This window comes from Harpegnathos saltator, unplaced genomic scaffold (assembly GCF_003227715.2).
Source record: "Harpegnathos saltator strain DR-91 unplaced genomic scaffold, Hsal_v8.6 scaffold80, whole genome shotgun sequence".
Classification (NCBI taxonomy): Eukaryota; Metazoa; Arthropoda; class Insecta; order Hymenoptera; family Formicidae; genus Harpegnathos; species Harpegnathos saltator.
In genome coordinates, this window is record NW_020230649.1 from 347,041 (window position 1) to 361,646 (window position 14,606).

Sequence of the window (14,606 nt, forward strand, 5' to 3'; positions counted from 1 at the left end):
CTCTCGCGAGGAGTACCAATCATTTGCGTCAATTTGGAAAAACAGCCGGTTATTTGTCACAGTACATATAATTTTTATTTATTTTATTACTTTTATCTGTTTAATTCTCTAATGCACGGAAAGACTCGTTGTTCTTATCCTCACGACTCGTGTCGTTTTCATCATCAATTGTGACTTATAAAAATACGGACTTTGTCATACCCGCAAAATGTAAATCCCACTTGACGATCTACAATTAACCAAACTGAGTATTGAGACTACTTCACTGCGTCGAAAAATGCGACACCGTCATCGACGAGGTTTCCCTTCCAGCGAAACGTCCGCTCCACCTATTAATTATCGTGCCGCGCCAAGTCGCGGTTTAATCGCGACAGGACGAGTCGCAGCGGGAAACCGCGGTCACTCAGGACGAGTTTGCGCGTTTCGTCACACGTTCGTTCGTTCGTTGCGAGATCTAATTTAGCGCGTAGACACCGCACGGCGCGTAGACAACGACAACGATAACGATGACGCGACGGTCGGACTTTGCGCGCAACTCGCGAGGCAAATTGCGAGCGTCGAACCGCCGATTTCGTCAACGTTCGCGAGGATATCGTCGATCTTTTCGCCTATTACACGGGGCCAAGCGCGGAGCTGGCCTCGGCCGGAAACCGCAAGCGTGAGCGATGATTCAGTGACTCGTCATACGCTCGTTACAAAATCTAATTTAAAATTGAGATGATGCGCGAGATTAGGGCGCGCAGAGTTCTCCGTCGTGTCGCAACGAGAAACCACTACCGATGATTATATGGTAAACTGCAGTCCGCAACCTCGCGCGAGCGCGAGCGCGAGCGCGAGCGCGAAAAATCCTCCAAATTGTTCGTCTGCCTCTCTTCTCAATCAATCTAACGAACAAAGAGGAGCGTCCATTTGCGCTCGATTAATTATTACGATAGTATTGGTCTTTGACTTCTATGATTTTCAAACATGTACGCTTCGCCGTCCCCGTGTGTTTAACGTGAAACAGTACGGACAAAGGGAAGAGAAAAGATATCGCGCGTGCGTCCCATTCTTACGGTATACTTTTCAATATCCAGCTTATTAACCTGGAATAATATCCCACGTCCCCGGAGCTTTAACCCTCCTTAAGATTACGCGGCTTGTCGTGGTCGCGCGCTGGTAGTGGTGGGTTCAATACAACTAGTATCTGAACGAAATTTTATTCGTGCTTTGTGTGACTGGGATGAAGAAATGCTCTCGCATAGTCGTGGAGATTAAAACGGAGTTACAAGAGGATGGAGGGATAAGATAGGCGAGGGAGAAGTAGAGAAAGAGAAAAAAAAGAGGAGGATAGAAAAGGGGAGATAAGAGCAGAGAGTGGGCTAATCTAAAAATTATAAATTTTTTTCTTTTTAAACAACACACACACACACACACACACACATGTGCTGTGCATTTTTCAATGTGCCGCATATCACATCCTTAAAAATGGTCTGCGTAAACGTATGTACTCATTTAAATTCCGACTCTGCTAAATGCTCAGACACCTGCCGTCTCCTTCGAAATCGCGCGAGATTTACACGTGTCATTTTCATACGATAATCACACATTCGCGCACAGCGTAAATCATCGTTGTTCCGCGGAATGTTTCTTTAGAGAACCGCAAAATTGCTTTATTCCGCGCGAGGCGAGCCAAGAGAGAAAGAGAGATTGAAATCGGTTTCCGGCCGAAGAAATCCAAGCAGAAAGGATTAATGGACGTCGCGCGCGTCCAATTTAGTAGCGGCGTATAACTTAGCGGCCGTTTCTTCTCACGCGTCCTCGAACGAAGGAGGCCCTTCTCTCTCGCGTCCCTTCGATACGCGCCCATCTACGACCACGTAGGCGTTTTTATGCGAACATTCCCGCGTCCCGATTCGCCCGCCCCTTCTCACTCCAGCTGAAGTATGCCGAGCGAGTATTAAAGTTCTGTTTTACGTGCCATCGCGGCGACGACGAAGACGAAGACGAAGACGAAGACGAAGACGACGACGACGACGACGACGATGACGACGACGACGACGAATCCCGTTCTTCTTCTCTGCGTTCCTCTTGGCAGGCAAGTTAATGGTCGAAGCTTCCGCGGACTTTCATAATTTCGAGGGAGACGAATCCCTTTCCGGGAGCGTCTCGGAGAAGCTCCACTTTTCTTTCCACCCGAGCTTCTCGGGAAGTTTGATTGCCACGACGCACCGTGACGCGTCGAAAAGACGTCGGCGTGTTCGGTTTGTACTTATCGCGGGGGAAACGAACGATTCGTGTAAGAAGCGTCTCGTTACGCGTGAACACAGCTGCTCTTCTTCCCTCTCTCCGTGGAGCGCTCGTCACGATGCCGCGTGAGCTATCCGGTGAAATATCCGGAACTTTTCGACAAAATAATTACAAACGTGCGAAACCGTGCCCCTCTTCCTTCTTCTAAGAAAGAGACGAAGACGCGAGACGTAAAGATATAAAGACAACTATATTTTCGTCCAACTTTCTCCGACGAACAAAGATCAAAAATATCCGTGACAGATGTTCCGTATTTTTTGAGACCAAATGTCGTCTTTACAATCTCTTGTGGAGCGCTCGAGTTATCTATTCGAGTCTATACGCATACTTCCTAGAGATAACGCTAATCGATAAAGAGAGGAAAAAGATGAAAAATTTGAGCCGAATGATATCGAGAAACCGTAGGACAAATAACGGATCTGTCGAAAAGTGACGCTAAAGCACAAGAACATTGAACAAACGATCGTCACGGCAGTCGTCGACAAGCGAAAAAATTACCCGAGTGACACCGGCAAGTATCGGCGGGAAACAGGTCTCACGTGGTGTTCTTTCAAGTATCCCAGCGCAATTTAGAAAAACACCGCGGAGATAACATAACAGCGCTAACGTAACGTTCATTCTGGTCAGGCTGGAAACGAAAGGCGATTATATCGGCGATGGTGCGGAGTAACGCACGTACGATGACAAGCACTTTAAGCCGCACGCAGAAGCTGTGCTACGACGTCTTTTTACCGTTCTCCTCCTCCTCGTCGTCGTCGTCGTCGTCGTCGTCGTCGGTCGATTCGTGTATCCATTATCGGGCTATTTTTGCGGGATCGGAATCTCGCCTCGCCCCCGTTTGCCGGCCGAAGACACATTTCGCGCCGATCTTACTCGCCGCGATATTGTAACGCGGAGCAATTTCGTTCATCGGTCGCGAACGGCCGAGCGAGCGAGCGAGCGAGCGAACCACCTTGCTATTCATCTCGAAACCGGTCCAACGGTGCTTCCTCCCTTCCTCCTTCTCTTTCTCTCCGCCTCTCTCTTTCTCTCTCGGACCGATCGGATCGAATCTTCGTGTCCGATCTCTCGTTCACCCGCGAACGAGTTCCTATCGTGCGGCCACGGGGTGAGGGAATGATTCGCGAGTACCGGTGTTTACTCGTGCAATCATCTTCTAAATTGCGACGCGTTTATGATCGCGGTCGTGTCGATGAGAGATCGATGCGGAAGGCAAAAAAGGATTATTGCCTCCGCGCGCGGGCTCCGGCATTCCGTACCGCTCGAGCTCGCGGGAGACAGAGAGAGAGAGAGAGAGAGAGAGAGAGAGAGAGAGAGAGAGAGAGAGAGAGAGAGAGAGAGAGAGAGAGAGAGAGAGAGCGCGAGACGGTAATATCTACCTTTCACGGTCGCTAATTAGACGCGTTTTATCGAGCGTATATATTCTACGTGATGTAATTGTAATCATTCGCGCTGACGTAAAACCAGATGGTACGGGATAAGATAAGAACTGTCAGGCATTTCTCTTTATTGGGATACCATCTAGCCCGGTTAATCAAACGCGCCCTCGCGGAAAGAAATGGACATGTTGAAAATTATCGGACGTAAACAACGAGCACGGGATCGCGCCTGCCGAGGTGTAAACATCGCCGAGGTCACACATTGACGAGGAATGCGGTCGCTAGTATTTTTGCTAACTCGAAACCGAAGCACGAGCATGAGAAAAAATATGTCGGTGTATATCGAGGAAGACTGCCGTAGTAGTGATTCGTTAAATTTTTTTAAATTGACACTACGCATAAATATTATGCACAAAATATCAGATTAATATTCGCATAAAGTATTGCAAAAGAAAGCCAGCTTCAGTACAATCAATATGGTTTTTCATTCGTCAAATATATATCTTCTCGATTATCATTCTCAAAGTTCTGCGTATAATTTTTCACAGAATAAATATTTCTGCAATGGTCAGAGAGGAAGCAAACAGTGCTTCTCGCAATTCATATTTTTATTAAACTACATATGAACGCATATTATCGCGCAGTATTTTTTATTATCTCTGGCCGAAAATTAATGCGATTTATATATGAGCATGCATTATAAAATATGACGCTTTCTGAGCGTTGGATTTGCACACTCACTGACTTTTGTTGACTCCTGTGACTCTGCATCCGTTCAATGTCCAGTCTCCTCAGCATCCAGGACGAGTTCCTTTTTTCACAATATTTTGCCACCTTTTCTTTCTCTTTGTTTATTTTTTCTCTTTCTTTAATTTCGATGGGATTTAAAGAAAAAGAATGGCGAGACAAAGAAACATATATGATCGCGTTCAAGAGATGAGATTTTTATCCCAAAAGAAGTAAACACGATATTGCAACGTTCCGAGAATGTATACGTGAGACGCGATTCGCGTAGAATCAATCGCGAATGAAAATTACGACGTTTAGACAAGAGTGAAAAAACAAAAATGTTTTGTTTCGCGAACGGTAATTCGGAAGAAACGCGCGTCCTGTTTCGTAAGGACTAAGTTGTAATGTAAATAAACGCGCGTACCGAATTTATCAGTCATTTCAAATGAAATATTATCGCTTCTGACACGCGTGAAAAATGTAGAATGTACGCGTAGAAAATTGATAAACTCGACGGACATAAAATTTATCAAGCCAAATAAGATAAATAATGAAGAATTTCACGTGCGATGGCGCAATTCTGATCAAATTTTAACATCACACACTACTCGAAGCAGGAGTTATATTAATTGAATCGCAGCAAATAATTCCATATCTTGATTTCAATATAATAACAAACTAAAGCATTTATATCTGTATCTTCTAATGATTCAGAGCAAATATAAAAGAGAGAAATATATATTATATCTTAAAGATTCTGTTGTATAATACGGTCATTGAAAGACACTGAAAGATCTCCTGATTATCTCGAGCAACGTGTGAAAACACAAATAATTAAATCGCATTAATTTTCTCGAGATATTGCAAACACCCATCACCATAAAAATGTCTTTTCTTCTCTGACTCACCGATACGCAGACAGAGTCAGCCGCGTTCTGCTGCGGATCTGTAACAAAAAATATAGTTTCGTTAGTTAAACCGTTAGGTTAAAAGTTAGATTAGATTGCGTTCAGTTCGCGGAAGCGCGCGCACGCGCAGATACAAATGTTGATCCTTTGCCATCGCAATTCAACGGCTTTTATTCCAATCGCTCGATTTTCGATCGCAATGAATCAAGAAAAAATATACAAACGATCGGTGAACCTCACCTTCAAGCCGACTCTGCTCGGCCCGAACCGGATCCTCCGGTGCGGCATCGGTGTCCGTGGAAACTGCATCCCGGTAACCGCAGCTATCGCGTGGCCGCAAACTCCAGCAGATCTGTAACAAAAAGCGAGTTTCCTCATTAGTATTACAGTGACAAATACGCCCCGCATCAAGAGTATGAAGACTCGAGACTATAAATTAACTTCTTCAACTTAACCAAGTTAACCAATAAAAGTTTACCTTTAAAGACCATGAAACACTGCTATTACTTAAGATGTTCCGGATCGTCACGCGCACACACACACACACACACGTACGCACGCATACACATGCACGAATATGACCCGTTACACGCGCGAGTATACTGTGATCGAGCGTAAAAATTCGGAAGTTATTACGCGCGGCGATCCGTCGATTCGTCCGCCGCCGCGGCGTAAACAATAATGGAAACGGTCGCGGCAGTTGCGTACTTATGAACATGATTTCAAAATCGCGCGACCTTGTCCCGCCGAGACGCGTCTCAGAGAGCCCGTAACGTTGTATAAAATTTATCTTTTTAAACAAAAAGGTAAAAAGAGGCGCCAAGTACACGCGCAACACGTATTGTGTTATTTTTAGCAATTTCAAATTATTTTTTTTCAAGTTATACGTAACATAAGATTTTACAAGTAAAATTTATAACTACAATAAAACTCTACAACACTACTTTGCAAAAGAAATTATATAAACGGCTGTGTTAACGCTTTTAGTACTGTGCATCGTACCGCATCTGAACGTGTATCTTTGGGCAATATAATTTAATATTTTCGTTATACAAGTAATAAGTTTGTACAAGTAAAATTTATATTTCTAACAATAAATTCTTCTACTGAATACTACAAAAAAAATCTACAAAACTGTTCTACAAAAAAAAATTATGTAACAAAACAAAAAAATAGTATCAATTGAAAAACTCTACTCAACATCAACTCTGCAAATGAGAGCGATTTGCAATCTGAAGATAAATGTATCGAAAACTCCCAATGATACACAATCCGGTACTTCAAAAACAGTATTTTCATTATTTACATAAAACACTGAGTTTTATGATTATTTTATTTGTTATTATAATAAATTAGTTATTATAACAATGCAATAAAAAATATTCAATGCAAAAAATCTTGGCTTCTCTCTCTCTCTCTCTCTCTCTCTCTCTCTCTCTCTCTCTCTCTCTCTCTCTCTCTCTCCCTCTCTCTTTCTCTCTCTCTTTCTCGCACATTTCTACTCAAATATTCTAGCAATATTCTTCTCTTTCTTACTCTCTATCGCTTGCTCACTCGCACTCACTGCTTCTTCAGCGCGCTTGTAACGCCTCTGGTGTCAGAAAAGTGATATGCACAAATCCCCTCTCCTCCGCGGTCTAGTGTTTCTTACTTTCTTACTGAATCGAAATTTTCCATGATTTGGACTTTATTTTAAAATATCTACACATAGAGACAACGTACACAAAAAACACAAGGACATTTTTCTTCCTATTTTTTAAGGCCGAATCGATTGGGACTGAAAAAACTTCGATCGGTTTAGTCATTGCTGAGATGAATATCTCACCTCGTTTCAACTCGCAGTTCAACTGGTGTAATATAGGCACGCGGTGTATCTCACGTCGTTCAGGCGCAACTTCGTTGCGCTTAAACTTGGCGCGAGGTACTACCGTGCTTCTTGATCTCCTATTTCGATAGAAGATAGCCATTTCACTTTCGAAGATCGCGCTGACCGCAACTGCGTTTTCTCTCTCTCTCTCTCTCCCTCTCTCTCTCTCTCTCTCTCTCTCTCTCTCTCTCTCTCACGTCTCTTACGTAAATCAATTATCACTGGAGACTCGATCGAGATGAGAATGATCGATTGTTCTTACCTGTTTGACAATTGCATTCGTTAGTCACGTTCGTTCGATAGATCACTCCCGCAGACTCCGGAGTTGTTATTGCGGCGTCATAGATTCGCTGGAAATCTAACGCAGGAAACGCGAGTATTGTCTGGCCACCGGTCGCCGAGAGTAATGCGCACCGACACTTCAAAATACTCACACACACACGCACACGTGATATTCCTCGACGCTCCAGATCGAGAGAATTCGAGCAGTCGAGTGGGTGGGTGAACGAGAGAGCGAGCGAGGAGAAAGAGTCGGCGGGAATGTCGAAAAGAGATCGCGCGACAGCGATACGTAATGTAGCTGGCATGACGAGGCGAGAGCAATTAGATGTCGCCGGATGCAGCTGCAGGCGATTGCGTCATCAGAGTTACTTTGCAACCTTGATCTCTCGCGGAGGGGTCTCGCCGCCGACTCTTCTCTTCTCTTCTCTTCTCTTCTCTTCTCTTCTCCTCTCCTCTCTCTCTCTCTCTCTCTCTCCCTCCTCTCCGCTACCTCCGCCTCTCCGCCGTTCCTTTCGAAACTCCTGCTCCCCGATTGCCTCTCCTCCTCGCCGTTCTCGCCGATGACCAACGTCGCCGGACGCCGTTTGCATTCTGCGCTCGCGACGCGATAACTTCCGCGCTTTTTACGATCCGCGAAAGACGCAACGACGTTTTGCGTTGCCACGCGCGGCAAGCGAGCCGTTTCTGAAAGAGCTCCGCGCGACAGCCGAATAAAGAGGACCACAGCCGCGCTTGGAATTTTACGATAATATGTGCGCGGCGCGGCGTGCCCCACCGAAAGCGTCGAAAGGGGATCTCGATTATACCGAAAAGAATAGACCGCGAAAAGAATCGTCGCCATCTCTCGCTTCCGACAGCCCGCTGCAGCAAAAGTGTCTCGAGAGAAGCGCGCGGCTTCCTCTTTCGCGTGGATGATCGTATAAACGCGCTCGCGAGCCTCGCTGTTCCGTTTGTTCGACGAAATGTTCAATTACTCATTCGATAATCACCGAGAGAACCGAGAGACTACTTGCACGGCCGGCTATTATGCGGCGTGTCACAATGCAAAAGCGGTGAAGCAGCGCTTTGGAGCTCACACACATCGTCGCGCGATTGTGTTCTGAGAGGCCGTCCCCGGTCCTTACGCTCCGTCCTTGCGGCGACGTTACAAAAACGCGTGACGAAACCAACTGCTTTTTTGCCGCTGCGAGTCGCGTCGTAATCCTCGCGACGAATTGTGGGACTCGTCGTGCAGCGAGAGCCGCGCGGGCGAGATTCTCCGTTGGAATTAACGATTCGATCATCAGCCGCCACGGGGGCCACGATCGACCAACGCGACCTCGCGGCCCGACTGCTCGTCAAAGAGCAGTCCGTGATCCTCGACGGGACCCATGTCGCGCAAAAACGAGGGTCGTTTTTTAGAGGCACGACGCGAGTCGCGCGAGGAGGCACTTTTGGAAGCAAACGCGCTCGCGACAGTTTCGGCTCGTTATTCCCGCTCAGAGAGCGGCGCCGGAGGATCTATTCGATCCTGTTGATCCGTCGACCGATCGCGACGCGGTGCGATCAGTCACGGTGACGAAGAAAAAGGCGAAGAAGGCAACGAGACGTCCGAGAAGAAGCCGACGCGTTCGGAATCAGTTCAAATTAGGGTCAAAGTGGGCCCGCGAGAGCTCACGAGAGATGCGGGCGCGTAAAATCCCTCAGAGAGAGAGAGAGAAAAAAAGGTTCCCACGGATCGAAAAGCGCGTGTGTGCAAGACGGTGCGGGGCGAGAGATAGAAAGAAAGAGAGAGAGAGAGAGAGAGAGAGAGAGAGAGAGAGAGAGAGAGAGAGAGAGAAAGAAAAGAGAAAAAATCTCGTCGAGTCTTCGCGCGCTGTCGTCGCGAGAGACTGTCCCTCTCGAATTCAATTCACACATGGTTAAACGAGCATCACGTTCCTCCTTTTCGCTTTTTTCTTCCTCGCGCAATCATACCGAGTCAAACGTGACGGCTCGAGAGTCCCTCTTTCCCTTCCAACCCTCCCGAAACGCCACTTTTATCGCTCTTTTTGCCGGAATAACGAGACGAGAGGGCTGCCGCCGCGGTGGCCGGACGATGTACGCATTCGGCTATCTTTTTCTTCCCCTCTCTCTCTCTCTCTCTCTCTCTCTCTCTCTCTCTCTCTCAAGACAATCTTGCGCTTGTGTCTCGACGATCCGACTGACGTCTTCTCGTTTCACTACAGCTCAGTCGTAGCCGGTGAAAACGTCATGCGTCGCTGTCACGACGCGTATCCCGACGATAAACCGAACAACAAGCCGGTCGATGCGCCACCGAGATCATTTCAGTCGAGAAAATTCGCATTCGCACGCGCACGCGCGCATTCGCGAACGCGAATTTCGTGCAGGCGTTGAAGATTAAACATCTACCTTCGCGAGCGAATTCGCGCAATCTATTACCGCGCGTCGTATGTACGCGCATATCGCGCATAAATCGTGCGTTCTGTTCGGCCCGATTGATTCAGCGGCGGAAAGCCGATGCCGCCGACTACTCTGAATAATTAAAAGAGCTCCGTGACGCGTGATCTGATTGGTTTCACGCACGAGAATTCCCCGAGCGCTCGGGTTTCACGGGATAGAGAGAAAAAAAACAAAAAAAAAAAAAAAGAACGAAAGAGAAAAAACGCACACGCTATATTTAGTTCAATCGGCATTGCGGCGTTCGCGTGACACTCGCGATTTGAAATTCAACTCCGTCGCTATCCGTCGCCTCGTTCGCCGTTGATGGAACACCGAGGAAACGAAAAAAGAAAAAATTCCGCGGAAAAGGCGGAAAAAGGAACCAATTAAATAGCCCGAAAACTTGTCCTCGAATATTCAATCGTTATAAATCGCATTTGTCTCACGCTATCTTGGCTTCGGGGGATCGACTTTTGTCAAGGGAGAAAAAGAGAGATCCAAAGTTCTGGCGCTTTAAGTTCGGTCGGTCTTAACGCTCCGAGCATCCGCAATTTCAAAGTCAACTCCGTCGCTGCTCTGCGTCGGCGATGCAGCAAACACGCGAAGACATGTCTCGCGACTAATTAGCACCTCGTACTTTCGCCGAGTGCTCGATCGTTATAAATTCCTTCCAAGATACCGACTGATTGAATAAAATTTCGCGTCGACTGATAAGCAAGAAGCTCGAAGTCTGCTGGAGCTCTCGAATCTGTAGCTAGAGAGAGAGAGAGAGGGGGGGGAGGGGAGAATACTCGCCGCGATTACGGCACATCGGGGTGGCGCACGCCACAGATATTTAAAGATTCACGAAGAAGGTTTCTTGAAAATCGTTAGCGCGTACCGGAGAATCTGTGGATATATTCGCTGCGTGTATCATTATACTACGCCACACCGTCCTAATCGGCGGATCGATCGAGAAAACACGCCATCCGCGCGAGCGTAACGCGATGATCGATTAACAAGTGTCTCATGCAAATAAAGACCTCGCGCGGTAATGATATCATTCGACTGACTCAGCAGCAACAGCAGCAGCAACGACGGCGGCGGCGACGGCGGCGGCGGCGGCGGCGCGCTCGCATTGACCAGCCTAACGCGTTTAACTGCGAACAAACGACAGCCGATACTATTAATCGACCGATAATCGAATCACTCAATTGACTTGCTTTCCCTTTGTACGACGGATCAACGCCGATCGCGGCTTCCTCCTTCCGCGTTTCGCGCCGGTTCGCCGGTGAACTTCATCGCGAGCGCGACACGGCAACCTTTGGCGAATAAAGTCGCTGTGTAGTTTTACGGCGATTCGCTCGCTCTGCCAGCGCCAAAGTGTACACGACAATAATGCAGCTTGCGCAATTACATTCAATGCATTCTCAGGTTCTGACTATCGGAGTGAAATGTACAAAATGGGTTAATATCTCGTCGTTCAAACTCCGGTAAAACTGCGATTTGGGGGCCCAAATTCGCACAAGTTATCTGTTCTGATATGTTCTCCTCAACTCGGCAACTCGATTAAACGACGATGCGAGAGGACGTACTCTAAATCGCGATTAGCTTCGGTCTTTGTTTAAGTTGCATATTGTATCAATTTTTCAAGCCCTTGCGCGATTCATTCGATCACGCTCAGCTTCCCAGCTTGGGTTCATCCTGGGTTTAGCCCGTAGAATTGCACGAATTATTAGGTCGCGTAAACAGGAGCCGACGATATGACCAAAGAGAAAAAGATTCCAAGTACTCGAAGCGCGTCCCGCCTCTCTTTGCGCGACCGAGCGAACAATCCGAAAGGAAAAATCGACCATAAGCAGTTATTATGCGCGTTACTCGTTCGTCATAATTACGCCATGCGATTCGCGGGCACGTAGGCTATCGCAATTGGAACGTTCGCGCTGCTGTCTCAGTCTCTCCCTCTTTCAACGTCGGACCATGTCTCTCCCACTTGGTCTTTCCGCGACTCCTCGTCATCCTCCTCGTCATCCTCCTTGTCGTCGTCGTCGTCGTCGTCATCGTCGTCTTCCTCTTCGTCTTCTTCCACGGCAGCAGCAGCGTGGCATCATGTCATTCTTCACCGCCAGGGGCGTCGGTGTCGACTTGGAAGCAAGTAGGGGAACCGTGCAGGGCCGTGTGTGTCCTCGGCGTGTGTGTTTCTCCGCTCGGTGCCCCTCGAGAGACTCTTCAGTTCTTCGTGGGCCTTGGTGCGAGTAAGGTTTCATGGAAGCGGACGCTTGCGTTTTCCAGAGTGGTCGGATCGTTGGCCGAGGAGGAGGAGGAGGAGGCGTATCGGATCGTCGTCTCGATGAATAAGCGATCACGGGATAGAATATCGGAATACGCGCGCGATTAAAAATGCATTCAGTTTTCAAAATTGCGAATTTTGCGACAAGTTCAAAACGTCGTCGACGAGCTCTGTCTATATATATATATATATATATATCTTGGCCTCTAGGTTTCTGCTCGGCGGTCGGGTGATTAATCGAGCAACGTGGCAGCGGTGGGTATTCGCGTGATTAATCGTTCCGTTCAACTCGTCGTCAACGTGTTTCGTTTAGCGCGAGGTGTCGCGCGCGACTCGACTCGACTCGACTCATCGAACTCGCCGTTTCGGCCCGAGCGCGAAGAGGTGATACCGCCGATTGTTGTTCGGAACTGGTGCTCCACCACAAGTGCCGCAAGCACCGCCAGCGGCCGGAATTTTGGTCCTTCCGGTGCACCGGCGGCTGTGACACCGTGCAAATGCGTTCACGTGTGCTCCGAACTCCGACTTCGCCTCAAGTCCTACAAGTTTCGTCGTCGGTTTGCACCAAACGAGTTAACTCTGATTATAGTGTACTTGGTAGATATTACGCACACGCGTTAGTGTGATATATGACGCTGTGTGAGTGGTGTGTTACTTTAATGATACCCGGTCTTTTTTCCTCGTATCGCCGGAAATTCTCGTGGTTACCTCGACGATACCGGGAGGATCACCGATCTCGCGGTGTTCCCGACTCGAGCGAATTCTAACAGTGTTTAATGCAGTAATGAAACCCGAGCGATCGCTAAAGAGTCGTCAAGTCGGCCGGAACTTATCCCGACGTGTTCAACTTGCCGAAAGATTTCGCGGGTCAAGACACACGGCGGTTAAACCTCGAAGGTACACTTCACATCGTATAAGAGAGTGAATTGTTTGTAAAATTATTTATCGTAAGTAGCGGAGGCAGCATGTCTGACGTGCGGAGAAGAGAGAGAGGACCTGTGTGTGTGTGTGTGTGTGTGTATGTGTGTGTATATGTGTGAGAGCCCGAGGTGAGAAGAGAGGACCATGGGGCCTCTCCTTCCACATCCCAGTCGAAATCGACTAGATACTTTTCGGACCTCACACGATGGAGCAACCTCACTCGTCGACCGAAACGACGAACGAAGAACGAAGAAAGAAGAGAGACGGTATCTAATGAATATGGTAGAGATCCAGCAGCGAGGTATAGAGTTCCTACGTAGTGTTCAGAAAGTAGGAACTTCATACCGTGCTCTTGGACTTGCCGAAAAATCTTCGACCGATACTCCATCCACCTCCAGTATGTGTTCCACGTATCCACGGCATGAAAAGAAGGGAAAGGTGCGAAATGAACGAATGAAATGACGCTCGCAATGCAAGCGGACAAACGACCGACGTGCGTGACGTCACGTAGGCACGGGGACTCGCATAATACGCGTTCTCCGCGAACCTCTCCTCTTCTCTGAACGCAGACCCCCGGAGAGCGTGTGTAAGTTACGATTTCATTCGCGACAGACGCAAATCTGAGTTCCCGCACGAGCGTACAGATATCTCAAAGTTATTGAATATAGTAACTTATTGAAAAAGTAACAAAAGGAAAAGAGAGAAGGAGGAGGAGAAGGAACAAAGTACGAGCACGTTACTCATTAGCGTTTCGGCGCGATTATTTTCAAGTCGATCACGCGACCGCTGGTTAAAACGCTTTCTCACATTAGCAACTACCGACGCATTTGGCATGAATTTTGAGTAGCACTTGCTCAGTCGACAGAGCTTCGCTCGAGAGCCCACGCGAAATCGGCCTAGAGAGAGCCGAAGAGAGCCACACGGCGTCGTGCCGTGCCAAGACTCTGTCGGTCGTCGCGATAAATAATTAGCGATTAATTATCGATTCGTCGCGACACGCCGGACGCGTGACCCCGCGCGCAACTTCTGTTTATGCGACGTTATTTCCACGTCGGCCGTCGTCATGGACGTCGTCGGACGAATCGACGACAAAGTTACACCGTTACGGGATAAGCCGCTCCAGCCGCTCGCGCCGCGACGAAGAGCCCCGTTTCTTTCATTTTAATCGACGCAATAATCGACCGGTTCCGAGCCGCTTCTCTCTCTCTCTCTCTCTCTCTCTCTCTCTCTCTCTCTCTCTCTCGCTCTCTTCTGCTTCATTCGAAAAAGAGCAAATCGACGTCCGCTCGACGACAGACGCCCACGGACGGACGCGACTGATAAAATCCGAGGAGGAAGAAGAGGAGGAGGAGGAGGAGGAGGAGGAGGAGGAGGAGGAGGAGGATGCGGCCGCTTCGCGCTCGACACGCGTTACTTATCCGAGCGGCTCAAAAATGTCCGCGCCTTCGGGAACGGGAATTTTACGCTCGCAATCGGCGCAATTTAACCGTGCGATTTTGACGTTTATCAACTCTCCGATACGACTCTCGCGATAACATGCG

General features: G+C 48.0%; 1 protein-coding gene across 1 annotated transcript in view; it reads right to left on the reverse strand.

The window, feature by feature from the left end:
• MESR6 (misexpression suppressor of ras 6) overlaps nucleotides 1-14,606 on the reverse strand; it is a 720,981-nt gene that overhangs the window by 188,349 nt on the left and 518,026 nt on the right. The window contains exons 6-7 of the mRNA XM_025306807.1: nucleotides 5,546-5,657; nucleotides 5,306-5,343 (exon numbers count right to left, since the gene is read on the reverse strand). Coding sequence (XP_025162592.1) covers nucleotides 5,306-5,343; nucleotides 5,546-5,657 — 150 coding nt within the window. The remainder of the gene's footprint in view (nucleotides 1-5,305; nucleotides 5,344-5,545; nucleotides 5,658-14,606) is intronic.